The following is a 24,492-nucleotide window of genomic DNA, read 5'->3' as shown; positions in this document are numbered from 1 at the left end:
CATTCTATAAGTTTTGGTATGTTGTGTTTGCATTTTCCTTGATCCCAAAGTATTTTCTAATTTCCACTGTAATTTCTTCTTTGACCCATTGATTATATAGTATTGTTTAATACTATTTATAAATACACATATTGATTTAATTCCCTTTGTATGGGCTTTACTTTTTCGTTTCTTTACATGTCATGTAATTTTGGTTAACAACTGGACATTTAAAATAATATAATATGGCAACTCTGAAAATTAAATTCTCCTCCTCCCCAGAGTCTGTTGTTGTTGCTGTTTATACTTCTTATTGGTGTTTGTTGTTTAGTGACTTCTCCGAACTAATTCTTTAAATTCTGTATTCTTTATCATATGCAGCTGCGAAGTCTCTGCTCAGTTAGTTTAGTGGTTAGCCAATGACTGGACAGAATGTTTCCTAAATGTCTGGAACCATTACATTCTCCAAGGGACTCCCTATGCCTTCTACATTCAGCCAGGTAGTTTCCAACTCTGCCTTAGCTTTCACTTCATATTTTCACAGAGCCTCAAGGTCAGCCAGTGGTGAGTATTATGGGCCTTCTCAGGTATTTCCTGAGTATGCACATAGCTTTACACATATACATCTCCTTCCTCAGCTTTTCCTTTTGACCTTTTTGGTTAGCGTCTTATTTGTGTCAGCTGTTCTCCACTGCCTCAAGCAGCTGTGCTGTTAAAATATTTACCAAATGCTCCCTGAGGAGAAGCTTTTAGCACCCAAGTTTGAATGAGACAAAATAAAGACAAACCTTTTGACTGAGGTCTTCCAGGGAACCACTAGACAGGTGAAATAATGACAATTCTTTGGGAATGAGGGCCTGTCTGCTTCTTCTAGTACCAGGAATGTGGACTGTTATTTTTAAGGTGATGACTGAGCTGGGGAGGGGGAATTGGACTTGGGTAAGTTAAAACACTACAAAGCTCACTGTTCCTACAGAGATTCAGCTGTTTTGTTTTGTATAAATGTGTCCAGGGTTGCTTCAAGTCAGAGTTCTGAAAAAGTTGATTCTGACAATTTTTGCCAGTTTTTTCATTGTCTTGATGGAGGGGCACATTTTTGAAGGTCTCTACTCTGCGATTTTCACTGATGCATCTTGGAAAACTTCAGTTATGAAAATCTTCAAATGTGGCGCAAACTATTTCCCTCCAAATGCCAGGTAATAAGATGTTCTAGCATGAGATGGCATTTTGAAAGCATATCTACAGGTTGATAGCTCCATGAATGTTACTGATGTTTTACCCAAAAAAAAGTCTCATAATCAAGTAAGTTGTATAACATTAGGTTGAACAATGTTTAGCAAATGTCCTCATTGTGGAATGTTTCACTGATTTTGATATGCAAGTCATCTATCATAAATCTCTATGAAGAAGATAATGTGCTACATTTTTTTGAATGTACTTAAAAATAAACTATTTTTCCCACAGGTGCTTTGTGGGACTAATGTTCTAAAGATGAATTGAAACACACTGAGATGTCATTCCTGTTCTCTAAGATTCTATAGTCTAGATTTGTACCACATAATATCAAAGGCGTTAGCCATATGTGCCTCTTGATCACTTGAAATATGGCTGGTCTGAATTAAAATGTGCTGTAAGTATAAGATACACACTGGATTTTGAAGACTTAGAATAAAAAAATTTTTAATTGATTACATGCTGATATGATAATATTTTGAATATATTAACTTTAAATAAAATTAGTATTAAAATGATTTTTGCCTATTTCTTTTTACTTTTCTAATGCAGCTACCAGAAAATAAAAAATTATACATGTGGATTGGTTTCTAAATCTGTTGGAAAGCACTGTCTAGACCCTTCCTGGAAATATCTTGTCATTATCTGAAACCAGTTTATAAACCCTTATCTTGTTTATCACGCTAGAAAGTTACAGGTTTATTTTAGCTCTTAAAGTTGGGTATGGACAGTATAAAAGAGACATAGCGAGTCATTATATTTCCTTAATACTGAGATTTCTTTTTAAAGAATCCTGATTATTAGCGAACGTGACCAAAACGTAATGAAAGTATTTAAAAAGGAGAATCTGGCTAGTCGTTACCTCCCATCTGGGCCTGGCACTTCTAAACTTTAAATGGGTCAATTATACCTGATTATACATTGCTGTTTGAACAAGGGTTCTGGCTAATAAACATTACTTACAAGAATGACATGCACCCTGACAATGATACTCACAATTGCTTGTTTCTTACATTGTACATTTGACTTTACTTAACATTTTAGTGGAGGTAGCCCCATGCCCAAGCATAAATGAGAATCTCCCTCAGATGGGCCCTTTGAAATGACTCAAGCCTCCATCAGTCTATTAGTTCCAATACCCTGGGGAAGGGAGATAATGATTTGAGAGTTTAGAAAGAAATGCTGACTTGGGGGGAAAGGAAGATGACGGTTCAGGAACCATGATTTGACAGGTGTCAGAACCAGCTGTAATCAGTCAACCAATACCCTGTGAGGTAGCTGTGTAAGGGAACTGAAGGAACTAAACACCAATTGGTACAATCTTGAGACCCCAGTCTTGGGGCACGCTGCATCAAACTGAGGTATTGAGACTATTCTCCCTCAAAGAGCCCAGTTGGCTTCAATGGAGATCTAGTTCCCTAAGTATCACTGCATCAGGGGACCCTGGAATCTATTGAACCATGAAGGATGACTTTTAGCATCTCCCTTTGTGGCAGCAGGAAGCAAGGGCAGTAGTGGACTCATGAGCTTCTAGTCTCCTCACTTGGGTGAAGCTGGATAGACCCTCCCTCCTCTTGCGACTGTGTAAGCCTCCAGGGTCCCAGTATAATTTAGCGAAGGGGCAGACCAAAGAGGAAGAAAATAGATTTCCTATAAATGAAGCAGGAATTGCTTAAATGAGCAATTAATTAGAAAAGTAAATAATTATTACCATATTATAATTCCAAGTTTGTGTAGTAGTTCATACCAGACTATATACAATATATCATTGGTATATATCCCTCTTGGCAAACAACTTTCCCCTCAGTTGATTGGATAAATCTCCATTCATATTTTCATTTAGCATCTATAGAGATTCCTTTTGGCCCATCATATCATAATCTACATTACAGACTCACAGGTGCCCTTAAAATGATAAGCTGAAATGGATAAACTCATGATTCAAGTTCTTAAACTGGATAAAAAAGGATAATCTGCAAAATTCCTACCTTCTTTTGCTTATCCCTGTAGAGCTTAGGTCCAGATACTTGAGCTGGTGGCAGCTTCTTGGCAATGCATGGATTCCTGCCTTAGTTATCTTTTGACATCCACTCACATCAGGATACCTGTAGAGTTTAATTTAAAAGGATTTAGTCAGGGCTTTTCACAAATTGGCACACTCCGTTACCCTTCTCCTAGCTAGCAGGACAACAGTTGGTGCACTTTTATGTGGAGAAACATTAGCTTCATATTTAACTAACTAGCTGAGAGGAGAGGCCATTTCAATGGAATTTGCCGCTATAAAGAAGACACATATGCTTCAAATCACATTGTGCATTGCCCCAAGTCTCAGTTTCCTAAATAGAGAAAGGGCTCTGTCTTCTGTGCTCCCCACATCTACATGGTTAGGTACCATGAGCTCTAAGCATTTAAACAAGTTTAGCCTTATCTAGATTTTCACAGAATGTTCTGATCATGAGAGTTATTTTAAAAAGGTGTTAAAGGGACTTCCCTGGAGGTCCAGTGGTTAGGACTTTGCCTTCCAATGCAAGGGGTGCGGGTTTGATACCTGGGTGGGGAGCTAAGATCCCACATGCCTCTTGGCCAAAAAACCAAAACATAAAACAGAAGCAATATTGTAACAAGTTCAATAGAGACTTTAAAAATGGTCCACATCAAAAAAAATCTTTAAAAAAAAGGTGCTAAAGACAATATAAATGAGATTTCCATGATCAGAGTTCAAATAAAGTTCTAGTGTTTTTGCTGCTTTCGTTTAAATATTTTTAAATATCAAAATCAAAAAATAGAATAAAGACTTTTCTAAACGAAAAACTATTTGAGAAATCATTGCCAAATTTTTGCAAGAGCAAAAATAGCTTCAGCTTTCAGAATAGAGAAGAACTTGTACATAAACATCTACACAGACATAATAATAACAATAACTATATTATTAACTTTTTATTGTTTCTATTATTTATATTTTATATTATTAATCCCCGTTTTCCTTCCATCTCTAAAATCACCTTGTGGAGTCAGTTAACAACCCTTCAAGCTTATGAGACAAACATCACCTCCAGGGTCTTCTCCTCTAAGGTCTTATGTCCAGAAGGCACCACACCTTACCTGCCTTGCTTCTCGAAGGAAGTAAATACCCATCTCTGAAAGACTCTGCTTGGCTTGGCTGGGAGCTGTGGGTAGGAGCCTGTAACACGGGGTGCACTGCTGACAGCAGGAATGGAATTGCTTGCCTGTTACTCCTTTTCCCTTCTTCTGAAGGAAAGAGGACATGCTTGGGAAGTGGAAAGTTCACTAGATGAGCTCAGGTGCTGGAGTCATAACTGCTGGCTTTGTGTCCTTGTGCTATGATGCATTCCATGACATTCACCCCCTTCCCTCTTACAATACAAACTTTCATAGAACCAGGATACCCCTAACTCTGTATGTTGCACATTAAATATTGAAACAGTTTTCCTATTTAGGAAAAAATAGCATAGGATGTGCAGCCAGATGACTTGATGAGGAGGCCTACATGCCATTTACTAATTAGGCAAATTTGGACAAGTTACTGAATTCCTCTGATCCCCAGTTTCCCTTGGGGAAAAAAAAAATGGGAACAACTGTTTAACATCTAGTTATTATTGTGATTAAACATGTATCTCTGTGAAAGAGATATATTGCTAATCAAATAGAAGGCAATATTATTCAAGAGGTGTGATATTGATGGATTTCCCAGCTGTTACTCTGTCCCTCATGTTTTCAGGAGTGGTGGCGGTTACTATTTTCTGCAGTCTTTGATGCTACTGCTGGTGTCATTTGCCTTTCCAAAGTTCTCTTCCATGAGTGAGAGACTTGTTTGGAGTGGGTGTCACCCAGTTGCTGATACTCATTCTGCGTGGTGGGGAGAGCACTTGTTGGTCAGATGACCTGGGATCTAATCCCAGCCCTGCCGTTACACAGTTGTGTGAGCTTGGGAAAGTCATGGCATCTCTCTGGTTCTTGATAACATCCTCATTATTTAAACAAGTGTTTGGATTAGGGGATCTTTAAAGTTTTCTTCAGCTCAAAAATTCCAAGTCTATAATTTATTTAGACTTTACATGGCAAGTTATTGATACCTTCTGACTTTTAGATGCCTCAACTATAGAATGGGCAGTGACCTTTTTTTTTTTTAATGGCCACAAAAGTTTTTGATATTCTTCCCATTGAGAGTTGAGATCTATGTGCCCTCCCCTATCAAACTGGGCACACTTGTTACTACTTCAATCAATACAGTTGAGAGGAAATGAAACTACATGAATTCTGAAGCTAGTTCATACAGCATGATGCAGTTTCCTTCTTGTTTCCTGGGACACTCATGCTGGAGACCTGAGCTGCCATGTAAGGAGTTTTACTATCCTGAGGCCTCCATGTTGTGAGGAAGCCCAAACCATAAGGAAAGGTCATCTGTGGGTTCTTCAGTTGATACTATCAGCTGAGTCCAGAGTTCAAGTCACCCCTGTCCAGATGCCAGACATGTGAGTCAAGGAACCTCCAGATGATTCTAGACCCAGCCTTTGAGTCTTCCCAGCTGAGGCCCCAGACATGGAGGAACAGAGACAAGCTATCCCTCCTATGCACTGTCCAAATTCACAAACAGCAAAATCTGTCTAATGAAATGGTTACGTCACACCACTGAATTCCAGGATGGTTTTCATATGCAGCAACAGCCAATAAAACAGAGGCTAATAACACTAGATTGTATAAAGATACAAAGTTTTCCCCATTGTCTTTGCAGCTCTATAATTTGGGATTAAGAGCTCTGTAATTTTGGGGCAAAGTATCATGAAATGGGAATTAACTAAGCAACTAGTGCTGTGGCTCAGACCCATTAGAACACCACCTTTCATGCTACGTCTTTCTCTGGTGAATGCTCGTGGGTACGTGGGCTTCTGTCATGGAGTGCATTTCCTCTGAGACCACTCTGCCTTCCCTTACCTCTTCACACTGTCCCAGCTCTTGCTTATTTTTGATGGTGAAAGAAAGAAGTGGTAGAACTATTTATTGATATTTTGGCCCATTAGGAATTCAGAATGGTCACAGTTCTGTTGTTGAAATCATATCCTAAATTGGTCCTTCCAAAAAATCTTTGGTCAAACAAATTCTCACACATCCCCAAATCATGCATCCATTCCTTTCTGTTTGATTCTATTCCAGTCAGTGATGATGGGTCAGGTCACCCCACAGAATGATGCTGGCTGCTCTGCCAAAGACACAAAAATGTATCAGGCAGAATCCCGGCTTCTAATTCATTCCTCCGTTGACGCAAGTGTATTGGTTATTCCAGTGGTTTAAATAAAGAAAAGTCAAAAGACCAGAGCCACAGGCCTAAAGAGCTATGTAACTACTTTCCTGGGGTCTGGTTAGAATCCCACAGAGGAGGAAGTACCTGAGGGTTCGTAGATGGGTGCTGATTTCCACCAAGCTCAGGTCGGTTACCTGACAGCAGGAGCTGAGGACCAGACTCTCCAGTTTAGGACACTGATGGTAAGATGGACGATCTGATCCCTCACCTACAGGAGGAAGCAAATAGAATTTGTTTTCAAGCACAGGTCTCTCTGCACAGAGAAGATGGGGCAATGAATCAAGAGTGTTAGAAATTAAAATGTTCATTTTTTTCCATCCGTGTTATAATCATCATCATCATCATATTAGTAGTTTTCATTTGAGGACTGCCTAAGATGTGTCTGATTCTGAGCTAGGCATTTTATATGCGTTAGCTCTAAACCTTGACATAGTCCTACAAAATAGATGTTAATATCCCCATTTTACAAAAAAGGAAATTGTGGGTATGGGAAGTAAATGTCTTGTTGAGGCTGTCCCTATGTACAAAGTGAAGGTAACAGTCAAATCTAGAGGTGAGGGTTCCAAAGCCCATACCTTTTCCAAAGCATTTTCAGTTGAGAAGTAAACTGGTAAGAGTTAGTCATCTGATGCAAGCACCCAGGTTCTTTATTAATAAAATCTGCAAGTAAGAGAGACCTTGATAAACTAATGATGTAAAATGGAATTAGCTGTAAGATTCTAAAATGAATGAAAAGTTTAGGCCTCATAGGTTGAGCTTTAAATTATTATTAGAATGAAACAAGTTATGAAACACTAAGAAATTGATATGCTATAAAGAATCAAAATGTACCAAACTGGAACCTAATAAATGTAGGAAAATCAAATCTAATCTATGGTTAACCCCAAGATTTTATATGAGTTTTCTGCATATTTTAACCACTGCTCATTTAGTTTTTATTTTTGACCATCAAGTTAATGACTATATAGTACTCTATTAACAGAAAGATTTTATTTATCTCCCTAATGTCATCATTATATAAAAAAATCATTAATAAGCACCTAATTTTAATTAGGATGGTGCTAGGCACTGAACACAGACCCAATTATTTCCTCTCATCATTTATAATAGAGCAGGATCTTGGAAGCCCTATTTCTTTATATACATGTGCACGTACACACCCACATAGAAGGGAAAATCAAGTCCTCTATATCCTTCACCCATCCTTATATCTCTATCTCTGTCATTACATTTTCTGTATCTATGTTTCATCATCTATCCATCTATGTATATATTAAAATTAGCTGTAATATTTATTCCCTTTACCCATTATAGTCTGATTTAAGTGCACATATATACTTATACTGTCTATATAAGGGAGTACAAAAGCCCATTTTTCAAACCTTGACTCCATCTAGACCACAAAGGCTACATTCTCAGGAGCAAAGAAAGCATGCCCTTCTTCCACGGTGACTCTCTTAAGAACTTATTGCAAAGCTTTACATTCAGGGAATATCATAAAGGGTCTTTGACTTTCCAGGACATGAAAAGATGGAAAATCATAGGAGAGACCCTGTCCAGGATACCATGTTATACTAAGTTATTTTTTCACTCAGGTGATCCACACTTTAAGGAAATTGCATGTGAAGAAAATGCCAAACTTTTTCAGAATCTGAACAGACACTTTTCCAAAGAAGATATACAGATGGCCATGAAAGATGCTCAGTACCACTAATCATCAGGGAAGTGCAAATCCAAACCACAGAGATATCACTTCACATCTGTCAGAATGGCTAATATCAAAAAGACAACAAATAACAAGTACTGGTGAGAATGTAGAGAGAAGGGAACCCTCATGCATTGTTGGTGGGAATGTAAATTGGTGAAGCAACTATGGAAAACAGTATGGAGATTCCTCAAAAAATTAAAAATAGAACTACCATATGATCCAGCAATCTCACTCCTGAATATTTATCCAAAGAAACTGAAACACTAATTAGAAAAGATATGCACCCTTATGTTCATTGAAGCATTATTTAAAGTAGTAAGATATGGAACAACCTAAGTCCCATCAATAGACGGGATGGATAAAAAAAGATATATATATATATATATACACACACACACACACAATAGAATATTATCCAGCTATAAAAAAGAACGAAATCTTGCCATTTGTGACAACATGGTTGGACCTAGAGGGTATTATGCTAAGTGAAATAAGTTAGAGAAAGACAAATACTATATGATTTCACTTATATGTGGAATCTAAAAAACAAAGCAAGTGAACAATATAACAAAACAGAAACAGAGTTATAGATACAGAGTACGAACAGGAGGGTGCCAGAGGGGAGAGAGTGGGAGGAGGAGAGAAACAGCTAAGGGAAATTAAGAGATACAAACTCCCAATTGCAAAATAAATGAATCACAGGTATGAAATGCACAGTGTGCAGAATATAGTCAATAATTGTTTTTTAAAAAAGTAAAACTTACAGAGTAGGCAAATTGGGAAGTAGTTATTCATTTAACAGATAATTCCAGGCAAATTTCCTAAATATAACAACCTCTTACTATGCATTCAAAATGAGAATTGATTCACACAATTTCAGTTGACACATAATTTACTGTGATATAGCCTTCATAGCCTGGTTTTAACCCAATCATTAAGTTAACAAAAATTTACAGAGCACTGGCCACGTACCAGGAACTGTGCTTTGCTTCATGATCAACACTTAGAGCCCCAAAGACCTTTTGGGGCTGGGCTCCAAATCTGTGCTCTTGCATGTCTGTTTTAGTGCCAGAATCTACAGAATCCCCATTTGAATATATAAATCAGAGAGTGCTTATCTGGTATTGTGCTTAGATTAATAACTAAGGAAACTCAAATACGATAGTAATACAGCATTTATTAAATTAGACTCAAATAATTTAAGCAATAGGCTCTGCCCTTGTATGGCATCCATCATCTTATTTAGGATATTGAGTAATCCAACATGGTACATATAATGCTAATTTAGGAGTTCTTCATGGATTAGAAGTGAATGCCTAGAAATTGAGTAAGATTAAGCTACTGCTGTTGTGTGAGTTTGCTGTTCTGAGTGAAGAGACTAAGAATGAAAGCTTATTTCTTCCCAAAATTTTGAGTTTGTGAAAGACTTCCCCAAACATACCTAAATACATCGTCAAGCAAGCTAAGAGCAGACTGTCAACTTCTAAAGAAGAATTCCTTTCAAAGACATGACATTTTGATTAAAAAGAAGAAAATGTAGTATTGTTCTTCTCTCATTAATTCATTCAGTTTAAGGCAAGAACACTTCAGAGCCCAAGATGAACCTAGTAAAAGAGAAAACGGAGAACATAAAAACTGTAATTCAACTGCTTATGTCAGAACATCTTTTCACTGGCTCCTAATCAACCAGTATCAAAAAGCATGATAACAATCTGTTCTCAGCAGAAGTACTATCCATTCCAAATTCACAGAATTGCAATCAACATTTAATTTGTGAAAATCAGCCTGTCCCATTGTCCCATCACCTTCTGGCTAATCATATCTGAGGGAGAAGACAGACTCCCTTCTCCTTCCACATAAACAGAAGCCAAGTGAATACAGTGGGGGGAAACCAGCAAACCTGGGTCCTGTACCATTCCTCTTTCAACTCCCAGAACCTCAATGACTCTACCTGTAAACTGGGGACAATGCTACTTCTCACACAGGGAAGATGGGAAGCTGATGAAATAATGTGTGTAATAAGTGCCTTATATGGTTCCTGGAACATGGAAGGGGCTCAATAAATAATAGCTGTTATCATTATCTCTTATTTGTTTAATAGTTTTATTGAATTATTGGAAATATTAGTTCAGTTAGAAAAGTGGCAAAAGATCCAGTTAATAGGTCAACTTTTAGAACTATTGCCTACCTATTCCATAACCAAATAGCAATGTTTCCTCAGGAAAACAGTTTCAAATATTTCTTCTCTTGAGTAGAAGAAATGGAGCAATGTCCAAACCCTTTCTATCACACAGGTACTCTGGGATTCTTTCCCCCCTAAAGTGCACATTTCAGAGCACTACTTCACGATGAGGTGGGAAAGACATGGAAGCATTACTGGTTTTATGTTCTGAAAACTTAGGAACATGGAAACCAATGAAAAAGTCAGTCTGAGTCCAAGAAGTCTCACCATTTTGAGGCCAGCAACATTAAGCGCAGTTACTTCTCATAAGTTCTCTAGGCTCCTGACCAGGCAGGCCTCAGAAACCTTGGGGACTCTCCCAATATTCAGGGCCCGAAGTTGTGGACATTGCAGGGCTAGGAAGCCCACACTCCCGGAGGTAAGAGCAAGGCAGCCAAATACTTCTATTTTGTGGAGACTAAGGAAGGAAAAAAAATCAGTGAAGTATCACACTGTGTTCCCTGATCCACATACTTGAGCAGATCTCTGAAGTCACCTGAGTGACATTTTAAATTTTTTATGGTGGAAAGTCTGCATTTTAATACTATACTTGAGCAGTGAACAAACAGTGCTAATAACATGAAATGAATTAGTAAATTTAATCAACGGATGAACAAAATTCACTAAGCGTGGTACCCTCAGCAAATCCAAGCCATGTTGATTTTCCTTATTCATGGTAGTTGTGTTCTGTGAAGCTGCTGCAAACACTGGATTAGCAAATACTCAGTCATTGCTCTTAAGGAAATACAGGGTTAGATTCCTGCGGGCATCTGGTCATAACATTTTTGTCAACTGATTAATACATAACCTTGTTTTATGTGTGTTTTTGTTTAAAGACACTTTACTTAACATATATTATTGATTCACTAACACCGAACTCATGGCCAACAGGACTACAACTCATGCCCAAACAAAGCTAATTTGACACATATTTTCTTACAAGGCACATCATGGCCCTCTTGCCCTCAGGAATACTAGACAGCACTTTAGTAGTATGTTTGGAGGCCATTTTAAATAGCAAGATCACTAATAAACAGTACAAAAATGTGAAAAACACGGCACTAAATGGACCATGAAAAGGATACTTCCTTATAGTAGGAGAGCTGAAACAAGAGGGCAGAACCTCACCCTATTGGATCCCAGCTGAGAAACATGCACTTTGGGCAACTCAAATTTGTCACCTCTCTGCAAATGTCCATAAATGACCAGGAAAGCACCACAGTATTGATTTTGGGGTTACAAATAAATTTTAACAAGTTGGCATATTTTCAAATATGGACTCCATGAATAAGGAGGATCTACAATATCAACACACTAAAATCAGCAATAGTATATATGGTCAAAGGCAGATTACAGTAGAAGCAGCACTACCTTAGATCATGTTAGTAACACCTAAATTACAGGATAGCCTATAGGTTTATCAAAAATATTTTCACATTTCTTACAAATTGATAGTACAAAAAATATGGAACCACCTGTCACCCTCAAATTACAGAACATATAAAACCTGTCTGATTGTTTTAAAGCATGAAGGCTTGCAGGTATTTGTGTCTCTATTCTAGCAGCTGGTGCTATTGGTGTATTTTTCACACGTATTTGTCTGACTTGAGTTACTACTGTGACCTAGAAAATTTCAGGTCCTAGTAAGGGCACAGGCAAGATAGTAAGTAATAACACTGTCTACTTGGTATAAGACTGCAAGCCCATGAGTTGCTTCTGAAGGAACCAGGAAACTCCCACCAGCCCCTCTTTTTGTATGCTTTTCAGTTGAATGATTACCTAAGGTAGCAGCTCTCCAAATGTGGTTCTTGAACCAGCAGTAACTTGTTAGAAATACAAATGCCTGGAGCCCACCCTAGCAATTCTAAAGGTAGGGCCCAGTGATCCGTGCTTTAACAGCCCCCCAGGTGACTCCCATGCCTCTTTAGTTTGAGAATCACTGACCTCAGGAATTTCCCCAATCATGCCCAGGTTGCTTTATTAGTTGACACAGGCACATGGGTCCTGAGTCCATGATTACATCTTGGAAAACTGAATTCACTACTGAATAATGAAGCTTTAATCATATATTTCCCAGAACCAGTACAAAATAATAAAACACCTCTTTAAACTGACAGCATACTTTTAGGACATTATTTCAAAATCAATTCATATTAAAATGAATGAGTTATTGCTAAGTATTTTAACACATGAACTATTAATTTATTGCCCCATCCATCTAGATAGGTTAAGTTAAGGAGGTTTTTTTTTTTTTTTAGGCAATAGGAGAGTGAGTCTTCAGGTGTAGGATGTGTGTATGTTGTGTGTTTGTGGGTGTTTGTGACTACATTTGTGTGTATGTAAGAAAAAATCATAAAGAAAAACCTAGCATATTACAGAGTTTAAGTATTATACTGAAATATGACATAAACCATTATAAGAACATTTTTTCATAAGGAAGTAACTAATTTCTTGATTATTTAAATAAATATTTGTTATATTGATTGTGCTACAGCCCAGTAACTGATAGTCGACCAGAACTTGTTATTGTGAAATAGGGTCTATATTGAATAGAAGTCAAATTTTACCAAAAGTTGTCAACATAGTAAAAGAATGTGTACCTTAGTGTCAAAAGGCCTTTACCTGTTTGCAGCCTATGTTCTTAGGACCAGTCCTTTACCGCTCTGAAGCTCAGTTTCCTCATATGTAAAATAAGGATGTTGGATTTATAAGGATCTTTGGTGTCTGATCTAAAATTCTACTCAAGATGGAAACTGAGCTGGAAATGCCAGAGTTAGCTTGAGAACTAGAGTCTCATAGAAGAGGAAACACTTGAGGTAGAGTCAGGTACTGAAAACCTCAGATATAACCATTCACTGTTGACTATTGCAAGACTGGATGGGATATGCAGGAATGGGGGCCTAAGGGAAGAACTATTGGGGAGGTATCAACATCAGGGTGTGAGGGAACACTGCCTTCCTACAGTCCTAGGGGAATGTATTCATACCTGAGATGATATGCATACCTAAGAAAAAATATAATTCCCCCTGGAATTCAGCCCATCTTGGGAAGCTAGCAAGATAACTGAATAATTGCCTATTGCCATTCAATTATGATGCCTTTCACGTGCTGTTGACCTCACTGCCATCCCCTTCTGCTATTCTTTTAGAGTTTGATCTCCAAACCAATTACCCGACCTAGGACTGTCACCTCTTCCAACTAAGCTTGTCAGATCTTCCAGCAGTAAGCCTTGATATTAAGTCCCAGAATGTTTACTCAGCCTTTACCATCTTGTTTTAAAATGTAGATTTTATTATTATCCAGATATGGCAAGGCCAACAGATCAGGAGATGATTGCCACTGAAAACAGAGTTTGTTACGTTCCCAAGAGGAGGGGTCATGCCACTCCACACTGGCACCAGGGTCATGAAGGCAAAGGAGTGAGGGGAAAATGTGGGCAAGAGCTTTTATTGTGGTTTCCACTGGAAGGAATGGGTGAGACAGAGTAAGCAGGTTTAGGATGGGCTGGAGTGAATAATTTTGGTGGGCTCTAGGACACAGGGGCTGTCCCTAGTTGGGTACCTGGCCTTGGGGTGGTTAGGATTTGCAGATAGTGGCCTGGAGTGTAAGAGCTAGGTAAAGGAGATGGTTGGGGAATATGGGCATTGCATTGGTTGGTTTGCATATGCAAGTCACACTTGCAAGTGAGTCCTTTACTATCTCTAGGAATTGGAGCCCTCGGAAGGGCAGTCTCTCCAGGGTCAGCAAAGCCCCAGATGTCAAAACATCAGAATAAAAAGACATGCTTGACACACATCTCTAATGGCCACTTCCCTCTGGCTATGCTCACTCTTTAGTTGGTCCACAGGTATCATAAGACCAAAAGAAGGGAGCCTCTGCCCAGAGCAGTTGAAGTCAAATATCCAAGGAATAGACTTTTACTTGGTATGGTCATATCTGCTACAGAGTATAAAACTGACTTATATATTTATGAGACCCAGGATTGAAACACATTGTCACTATTTAGTAGCCCCTGATAATGTCATTTAACCACTCAAAACCTCTTTTTAAAAATCTGCTAAATAGTGGTGATAACACCTATCAAATTTTTGTGATAACCTAATGGTATAAAGCAGTCTAGAACTATAAAGCACTATGTAAGTTTTAGCATTTACAGTTATTCTAACAGCATAAAAACAGATTGACAGAGGTGAATACTAAAGTGTTTATGGGTGAAATGATAATATGGGGGATTTGGTTTAAATTATTCCAGCAAACAAACAAAAAGGGGGAGAAGATTGATGACATAAGATTGAAAAAATATTGGTAATTATTGAAGCTGGGTGACATACATGGGAATTCATTATATAGTTCTTCTTTTGTGTATTCTTTCGTGCATAAATATTTTCATAATAAAAATGTTTAAATGTAAGTTGAGAGACATAAAGAAAAGGAGTATTAGACATTAGTAATCATTGGAGGATTGCTATTATGTTAAAACCTAAAATCGACTGTACAACATTTATTTTTGCTATCATGAATCAAAAAGCCCACCCTCTTTCCATAGACTCTTGGAATGCTAAGATTACTTGATCTTTTTTTTAATGGTTCCAAATATCTCCAGGCTAAAATTGACTTAGGTCAATCTAATTCTTGTTATAAGCCATTTGTTTTAAGCAATGGAAGTCCTAATGGTAAAACTATAATCGATATGTTTTGACTGTTTTATGATGAGAGGTCCTATCCAATTAGAGAGTTTCCCTAATCAAAGGCCCTTTACTCTCAAGAGAGCTTCACTGAATAGTGATGGAGGTTGCTTAATTAGTGAGGTTAAAATGTCATTCAGAAACAAGGGCAAGATGACATTTCTCTACCTAATTGATGAAACAATCCTTCAAACACATCACTTAGAAATCTTGGTGTGAAAATTCCTATAAAACTTATCAACAGAAGGAAAAGGAAATATATTGATTTTAATGGTATCAATGGATTTCTCTTTAGGCACATTCTAAGTATTAAATTTATGTAAGTCTTTCCTTAAAGTTTCCATAAAGTGACCAACTTTTTGCTTGAGAAAACTCTTTCCCCAAATTCATCATTCTTGTTTAAAGAAATAAGAATCCTTTAAAAAACAAACTGTGAACCATAACTCCATAACTATAAAACAATCAACAGAGGAAATTTAAAAAGAAGCAATTCTAGTCTTTTTTTCATACCATCTGTAAAGCCTCTGAAAGAGACTGCAAGAAATATTGAGTTAGTCTGTGCGATAAAAGGAGATGAACAATATTAAAGATCCTTTCATCAAAATGCTGTTTAAAGACACTTTACTTAATATACAGCAACAGAGCACTTGATAATCAGTGTGTCTGCTAAAGGAAAGGAGAGAGGATGCATCTACACAAATATACTTGGTGGTATCATTCCATTAAAACTACAAAGAATTATGTCCTTTTTCTTCCCATAAAAAGAACATCTCAATGACAAATTCTGAAATTTTTTTTGCTTCATCTGACCAAAGAATTCTGCTTTTCTCAAAATGATTAATCTCTTGGTATATGGCATCAACTTGCAAACCCCTTATTTAATTTTGTGTACTTCAATATACTTACAATGATATTAAAATGTCATTAGCTCTCTAAAAACATTTATCTGCCCAAACTAGTATCAGGATATCCAGAAAGTGTAAAATAAAACACATCACATTCTTTAAGACTTGCCCACTACCAAGGTTAGTTTGCCTTGGACAAAAGACCTCTTTATATCCTTCCTATACTTTCAAACTTCACTTGAGGGCTAAGTGTAAACTACTGTTCAGCTAAGAGGAAGAAATGAAAGCCTCACACTTATTGAATGCCTATCTTGTTCCAAGTAAATGGATATTATAACTTTCATTGTTAACAGGGAGAAAAATGGGGTTCAGGAGCTGTTATGTAGCTCACTCAAGCTTGAGCATCTGCAAGATGCTAAGTTTCAACACTTCATGCTATTTCTACCTCCTTTGCTACTTCCAAGGCCAAACCATCTGCCACTTCCACCTAATCTCGAAAAGTCACAAAGCTAAAATGGGAGAATATAGACTCTTGCACTGAGGAACGCTATGTTAAAAGTGGAAAAATAAAGAATGGAGGGAAGCCATCATCAAGTCTAGAGAATGAAGCATGAAAAATGAAGCATGAAGAACCACCTGCTAAAATTAGTTTCAACTTCACCCATTCAGGATCACTGAAAACTGACAAAGGGTACACCTTGCCTCTCACTCCCCAAGCTTATTTTTCACATCTTAAACCCCCTCAATGTGTTTTTTGTTTCCACTTGATAAACCAATTGATCTTACAAAAATTATTAACCCACAATAAAATTGTCTTAGAGTTGGGACAAGACTTCGCCTTCCAATGCAGGGGGTGCGGGTTTGATCTCTGGTCGGGGAGCTAAGATCCCACATGCCCCACGGCCAAAAAAACGAAAACATAAAACAGAAGCAATATTGTAACAAATTCAATAAAGACTTTAAAAATGGTCCACATCAAAAAAACTAAAAAAAAAATTCTCCTAGTTTTAATTGTGAAGAAACCATAAGAGAAAACTTTGTTTTTATAAAAGTAAAATGCATGGCATTATATGGGATTATGTGCTTGACTGAAAGTACCTTAAAATTGTTCTAAGGTCTGTAAACACTATGGAAGTATATGGCTGCATTATTATATCAATAGATTCCAGCCAACTTATGACAAGTAAGTCGGATATATGACATAAAAGCTGAAACCAGGGCTTCCCTGGTGGTGCAGTGGTTGAGAATCTGCCTGCCAATACAGGGGACACGGGTTCGAGCCCTGGTCTGGGAAGATCCCACATGCCGCAGAGCAACTGGGCCCATGAGCCACAATTACTGAGCCTGCGCGTCTGGAGCCTGTGCTCCGCAACAAGAGAGGCCGCGATAGTGAGAGGTCCGCGCACCGCGATGAAGAGTGGCCCCCGCTTGCTGCAACTAGAGAAAGCCCTGGCACAGAAACGAAGACCCAACACAGCCCCCCCCCAAAAATTAATTAATTAATTAATTAGGAAAAAAAAAGCTGAAACCAATCATAACCAGGAATTTTGATTATAAGGCTGAATAACAGTAAGGGGTTTACAGCATCCCATGCTGGCTGCAGGATTGCAGCCTAGAAAAACACCACTGAAGGCCAAGTGAGTGCAGAAACTGCAGCTTCTTAGACCAACATCATCTAAGAGAAGTCATCTGGACATGACTTCTCTTAGAAGTCCATCGCCGATTGCCCCCTCTTTTCAAAGAGATTAACTGAAAACCCACCTTGCATTTTCACCAGGAATACCCAGAGAATGCATCTCTGGCCATCCATTCTCTCCTCCACCCTCATCCCTTCTGCTTGGTACTTCTGGGCCCTGGATTCAGCCCATCCTTGCCCTACCCCATCTAAACCCTTGAGCTGAGCTCTATGGAAATACTGCTCCAAACACTAAATCCTCTATGAATGTATATGTTCTTTGCTTAATCCCTCTGCCTTGCTTTAAGGGAGACCCCCCGCTGCAAATATTTTCCCACACCCCTCATAAGTGCAGACTGTTCATTCTCTCACTGTCATGTAGCTCAAAATCAGGACAGAGATTTTTTTTGTCCTCTGTGCTCCCCATCATCACTTGCCAACAATTATCACCTCCCCTCACATCATGCATGACAGCCTCTCCCCTTCCTTTCAGTTGTCATTTACCACCCTTGCTGTTACACATCAACTTCCCTTGTCCCTCATTCACCACCATTCATGAAAGACTTAGTACACAATCACAGTCTTCTTCTTCACCCTAAGTCCTGCCAATATCCTGGGTGACTTCAGTAGCCCAGTCAATGACCCCTCTAACACCTTGACCTTGGGTTCTTGACCTTATAACTTATGATCTTCTCCTCTGCACCCCATTAGCCATCTACTCCAATAGGACAGCCTTGGACCTTGTCATACCCTGAAATTACTAACTAGGGCATCCCTCATTTGGACCCCAACTTCTTCTCCTCCCATCTTATAACTACTTTTCTAATTACTTCCACCTTGACCATTCTACCATCTCATCAGCGCCTCCAAATACCTGTCTTGCTTTCACTCCTACCACCAGTCTTCTAATTTCTTCATTTTATTCATGTTTTTTACCCAAGGGCCAGATGTCCCATATTTATTTACATATGAAATATGTTTAGTACAGTTATGATGGATGTAGTGCATAACTCCTGACAGCAGCAAGACCTTTTGGGGACTCAGTGTTGACTACAGTATATCATGCAAGTATCTATATATACACAAAAGACTCACTTTATTCTCTTATTGCTTACATCCCATGATCTACCATTTCACTGATAATCTAGCCAGTATCCCAAAATCCTACCTCACTTGTCTATCATACTCAGAATCCACATAAATTGTTACCCACATTCTCTGGCCTTGCACTGGAACAAGGCACACGATATACTGACACTTTAAACAAATGATCAGCAACCTGTTAACATTTGTCTGGCCAACACACTACACTCTCTGGAATGGCTTTCAAACCCATGTCATTCTTCTCTAGACATGTCCTTAGAGCTCCAACTTCCCTTTTCCTCATAGCCAATGATCTTACCTCCTGCCTCATGCTCAACACTCCACTACCATGTCCTTTCACTTATTTTTTCGTCTTTCTCCACTCCTCCTTCATTGGTTTAGCATTTCTCTTCCTTTCAAAAGCCAGTTACACTTTGTCCCAGCTTATCCTTCCCCCTCCCCATGTCCTCAAGTCCATTCTCTAGTATGTCTGCGTCTTTATTCCCGTCCTGCCCCTAGGTTCTTCATGACCATTTTTTTTAAAGATTCCATATATATATGTTAGCATATGGTATTTGTTTTTCTTTTTCTGACTTACTCCACTCTGTATGACAGACTCTATATCTATCCACCTCACTACAAATAACTCAATTTCATTTCTTTTTATGGCTGAGTAAGAGTGGCATGGACATATATACACTACCAAATGTAAAACCGATAGCTAGTGGGAAGCAGCCGCATAGCACAGGGAGATCAGCTTGGTGCTTTGTGACCACCTAGAGGGGTGGGATAGGGAGGGTGGGAGGGAGGGAGACGCAAGAGGGAAGAGATATGGGGATATATGTATATGTATAGCTGATTCACTTTGTTATAAAGCAGAAACTAACACACCATTGTAAAGCAATTATACTCCAATAAAGATGTTAAAAACAAACAAAAAAAGTCAATTACACATCTTTGGATCCCATCAACTGCAGCCTTTTCCAGAACCATATGCTGTCACCTATACATTTTCCATCTTATATATCCAATTATTCTGTCTTAACTGGATCCTTCTCACCAGAATTTGAACATGTTCAAGTCTCATCAATGTGGAACTTCCCTGGTGGTACAGTGGTTAAGAATCCACCTGCCAATGCAGGGGACAGGGGTTCAACCCCTTCTGGGAAGATCCCACATGTCGCAGAGCAACTAAGACCGTGCGCCACAACTACTGAGCCTGCACTCTAGAGCCCGTGAGCCACAACTACCAAGCCTGCGTGCCACAACTACTGAAGCCTGTGCGCCTAGAGCCCATGCTCTGCAACAAGAGAAGCCACTGCAATGAGAAGCCCACGCACCGCAACGAAGAGTAGCCCCCGCTCACCGCAACTAGAGAAAGCCCACGCACAGCAACGAAGACCCAACGCAGCCAAAAATAAATAAATAAATTTATATATATAAAAAAAGTCTCGGGCTTCCCTGGTGGCGCAGTGGTTGAGAATCTGCCTGCCAATGCAGGGGACACGGGTTTGAGCCCTGGTCTGGGAAGATCCCACATGCCACGGAGCGACTGGGCCCGTGGGCCACAATTACTGAGCCTGCGCGTCTGGAGCCTGTGCTCCGCAGCAAGAGAGGCCGCGATAATGAGAGGCCCGCGCACCGTGATGAAGAGTGGCCCCCACTTGCCGCAACTGGAGAAGGCCCTCGCACAGAAACGAAGACCCAACACAGCCATAAATAAATAAATAAATAAATAAATAAATAAATAAATTTTTTAAAAAAGAAAAGTCTCATTGATGAAAAACCGAAAGCCTCCTTTGACCTCATGTTCCTCTCCAGTGATCACTTTATCTTTCTTTCCTGCCCTTCTAGACAAAAATTTCTATTTTCTATCTCCATTTTCTTATTTTCCATTCATTTATCATTTTATCCCAATGTGGTTTTTTACTCTGTCACTCCCCCAAAACAATTCTCATGAAGGTCACTAATGATTGTTAGTAGCTAAATCCAACAAACATGCTAAAATCCCCATTTTATGTATACCTTAAGCAGCACTGGACACTGTTAACCACTGCCTGTTTCTTAAAATTTATTTTTATTTTTATTTTTTTATTTATTTTATTTTTTATTATTTTTATTTCTTAAAAAAACCCACATTCTTCTGGTTTTCCTCATATCACTTTGGCTATTCCTTCTCATTCTTTTTTGCAGACTCGGCTTCCTCTATCTCATCATTGACTACTGGGGCTTGTCAAGGTTAAAGGCAAGAGCCTCTTCTCCTCTCATACTATAATCTCTCTCTGGATGTCAACCATGGCCATAGCTTCTCCAGCTTCCATCTCCAGGCAGATCCTGCTCTGAGCTCCAGAGTCCTATATCCTTATACATACTCAACATCTCCACTTATATATCCCAAAGCACTTCAAACTCTGTATAGCCAAGAACACACTCAAATGTTTCCTCCCCAAATAACATTCATTTCCAAGTTTTCTCTATTTGTTCATAGAAGCATTATTTGCAATAAGCCAAAATTGGACAACCTAAATGTCCATCAATAATAGACCTGATAAATACAAAAACTGTGATGTATTAATGCAATGGGATACTATATATTAATTAAAATGAATGCACCATAACCATATGCTTTAACATCAGTGCATCTCACAAACAATATTAAACAAAAGGATCAACTCACAAAATAATATGTACAGAATGATTCCAGTTACAAAAATTTTTAAAGAGGCAAAATGAAGCTATTTTTAAGGCTGCATGCATATATGGTAACACTATAAGTAAAAACAGGACAATCATTCTCATAAATGCCAGGCAATTGATGGTCTCTATTACAGAGGCAGGGTGATGTGCACAGAGGATTTATATGCAATGGGTGATTCTATTTCTTAAGATAGTTGGTAGATAGATGAGTGATTTCCGATTAGTCTTTATACTTTACAATTATCTTTTAAATTGTCTGTATGTTACAAATATCATTCAATATGCAGAGAATTTTTCAAATACACACAATTTTTTAAAAGACAGAACTAAGAAAGACTTTGTGCTGGATATATTATTTATGTAAACATCTGAAAACAGGGCTTTGGAATTATAGAGAGGGGGAGGAAGGCTATCATAGGCAAAAGTGCTGTACAACCTGCTACTACTAGCAGGGGCTTGTTATAAAATGTGGGATGAGTAATCATAATCATTGTGTAAATGAGGTTTCTAAATAAGTAATATGTGTGTGTGTTTGGGCTCAGTGAAGAGGTAACCCATGCATGAACATGAGCTGTTGTGAACAATAGCTCCTGGAGATGATTGTGGGCAACCTGAAGCAAGAGATGAAAATCAACAAAATCACATGTTTTTGTAAAAAGATCTGCCTATTGCAGGAGGGTCATGTTTCAATGAAGTAATATCTACTTAACAAAACAGTAGTGGAGGATGTGATGGATGTGGGTCCATTTGAAGATCATAAGCCCTAAAAATGTGTTAACAATCTAAAATCAAATGTTATGCCAATATTTACTACATAAAAGTAGAGGTGGTTACAATGGAATACTACTCAGCCATAAAAAAGAATGAAATAATGCCATTTGCAGCAACATGGATGGACCTAGAAATTATCATATTAACTGAAGTAAGTCAGAAAGAGAAAGACAAATACCATATGATATTACTTATATGTGGAATCTAAAATATGACACAAATGAACTGATTCATGAAACATAAACAGACTCACAGATATAGAAAACAAACTTACGGTTACCAAAGGGAAAAGGGGTTGGGGGAGGGATAAATTAGGAGTTTGGGATTAGCAGATACAAGCTACTATATACAAAATAGATAAACAACCTACTGTATAATACAGGGAACTATCTTCAATATCCTGTAATAAACTATAATGGAAAAGAATAAGAAAAAGAATATGTATATATTTGTATAACTGAATCACTTTGCTGTACAGCAGAAACTAACACAACACTGTAAATCAACTTTACTTCAATGAAAAAAAAGTAGATCATATGGTAATTCTATTTTTCATTTTTTGAGGAACCTGGAGAGGGGTGGGATGAATTGGGAGATTGGGATTGACATGTGTACACTAATATGTATAAAACAGATAACTAATGAGAACCTGATGTATAACATAGGGAACTCCACTTCACTGTACAGTAGAAACTAACACAACACTGTAAAACAACTATACTCCAATTAAAAAAAAAAAAAAAAGTAGAGGTGGTTAGGTAACATCATGAGAACTAACTAGTTAACTATTATGATACAGAGAGTGCAGGCCTTTCTTGAGGAAAAAATCCACAATAAACCCAATAGAGGAAGACAAAGAGTGTTCAGACCTTGAAAGTTTAGACATAAGGATGGTGGAAAATATATGTTGCTCCAGCAGGAACCAAAATTCTTAAGTTTCCATAGCTGCAAAAGACTCAGGCCCAGAAGCAATCCAGAGCTGGATAATAATCTGGATAGATATCCAGAGCTACCATCATTTATCTAATTTGGTATCTTCTGTTCCTCAAGTACTATTTCAGTTTCTCAGCAACTCCTATCCATTTTCATTCATAAATATCTCATTTCTTTCTGAGTTTGCACTGTCACCGCCCTTGAATACCATCGTCTCTGGTCTAAACCACATCAGTAATGATTACTAGATGAGAGTCCTGCTACTCAAAGCATGTTTTACAAGCAAGCAACATCAGGGCTCTGCGGGATGATTCTCAGGCCACATCCCAGACCAACTGAATCATAATCTGCATTTTAACAAAACCCCCAGGGGATTTGTATGCACATAAAAGTCTGAGAAGCACTGGATTAAAGGACATTAGAAACTTCCTCATGATTCTATGGGCCAATGATGGTATAAAACCAATTGGTTTTAAATTTATACTACTGATCTGAGGGTAAAGAGAAATGAGAGCCCTCACTCATTAAACTCATGAAAGGTTTAGACCTTTACTTTCTCCAATGAGAAACAGTACTCAGAGCTCATGCTTCAATTTGTTGATGTTATTTGGAACTAGGAGTTCCTGAATTGCAATTTCTGTGTTTGTGGATTCACTTCAAGTGGTGGGAAGGTGGAAACAGGAATTCTGCATCTTCTTGTGGCCACTAGTCTGGCACTACAAACACCAAAAGGACCAAGAAATTCTTGCTAGTTAATAAAGAAGGGTCTTTAGGAGCAACAATATTATAAATCAACCAGGATATCTATATTAAAAGTCTGTGTGCTCAAAAACACAGATGAATCTCAAAACATTATGTTGAGTGAAAGAAGCCAAGCACACACAAAAAACTGCACACTGCTCCACAGTCTCATTTAAATGAAGTTCAAGGAAAGGTAAAACTAAGCTATGATGATAGAAGAGTGGTTACTTCTGGGGGAGGGTGAAGATTATGACTAAAGAGGAACATGAGGGATCCTCTGGAGTGATGGAAATAGTCTATATCTTGATGTGGGTGGTGGTTACATGGGTGTAAACATATGCAAAAATTCATTGAGTTGGCAAAGATTTGTTCATTTTACCCCATGTAAATTATACTTCGATAAGAAAGAAAAAACAAAATTAAATAAATAAAATTCACATGTTAAATATGATTTATATAAAAGGGAAAACTTGGATGTACTTCAGCACAGTAGTTTGAAAGTTCTGTCTTACCAAATCATAGCCTAAACCAGAGGTGGGAGAACTATGGCCCCTGGGCCATCTTGTTTTTGAAAATAAAGTTGCATTGGAATACAGCCACA

At 38.2% G+C, this 24,492-nt stretch overlaps 1 protein-coding gene and 1 long non-coding RNA gene across 7 annotated transcripts in view; one reads left to right on the top strand and one right to left on the bottom strand.

Annotated features, from left to right (window-relative positions):
- LOC309633029 overlaps positions 1-24,492 on the top strand; it is a 329,590-nt gene that overhangs the window by 29,135 nt on the left and 275,963 nt on the right. The window lies entirely within an intron of this gene.
- RASEF (RAS and EF-hand domain containing) overlaps positions 1-24,492 on the bottom strand; it is a 225,096-nt gene that overhangs the window by 118,953 nt on the left and 81,651 nt on the right. For 3 of the 6 annotated variants that reach the window (XM_082401171.1, XM_082401170.1, XM_082401172.1), the window contains 2 exons: positions 6,667-6,740; positions 3,201-3,317 (listed from right to left, as the gene is read on the bottom strand). In XM_082401171.1, the coding sequence (XP_082257297.1) occupies positions 3,201-3,317; positions 6,667-6,740 (191 nt within the window). Of the gene's footprint in view, positions 1-3,200; positions 3,318-6,616; positions 6,741-24,492 lie in introns of all 6 variants that reach the window. The other 3 variants (XM_082401166.1, XM_082401167.1, XM_082401169.1) reach the window with 1 other exon arrangement.

Source organism: Balaenoptera borealis, assembly GCF_965194805.1.
Source record: "Balaenoptera borealis genome assembly, chromosome: 8".
In the NCBI taxonomy this organism is placed as follows: Eukaryota; Metazoa; Chordata; class Mammalia; order Artiodactyla; family Balaenopteridae; genus Balaenoptera; species Balaenoptera borealis.
This window is presented reverse-complemented; position numbering and strand designations above follow the sequence as displayed.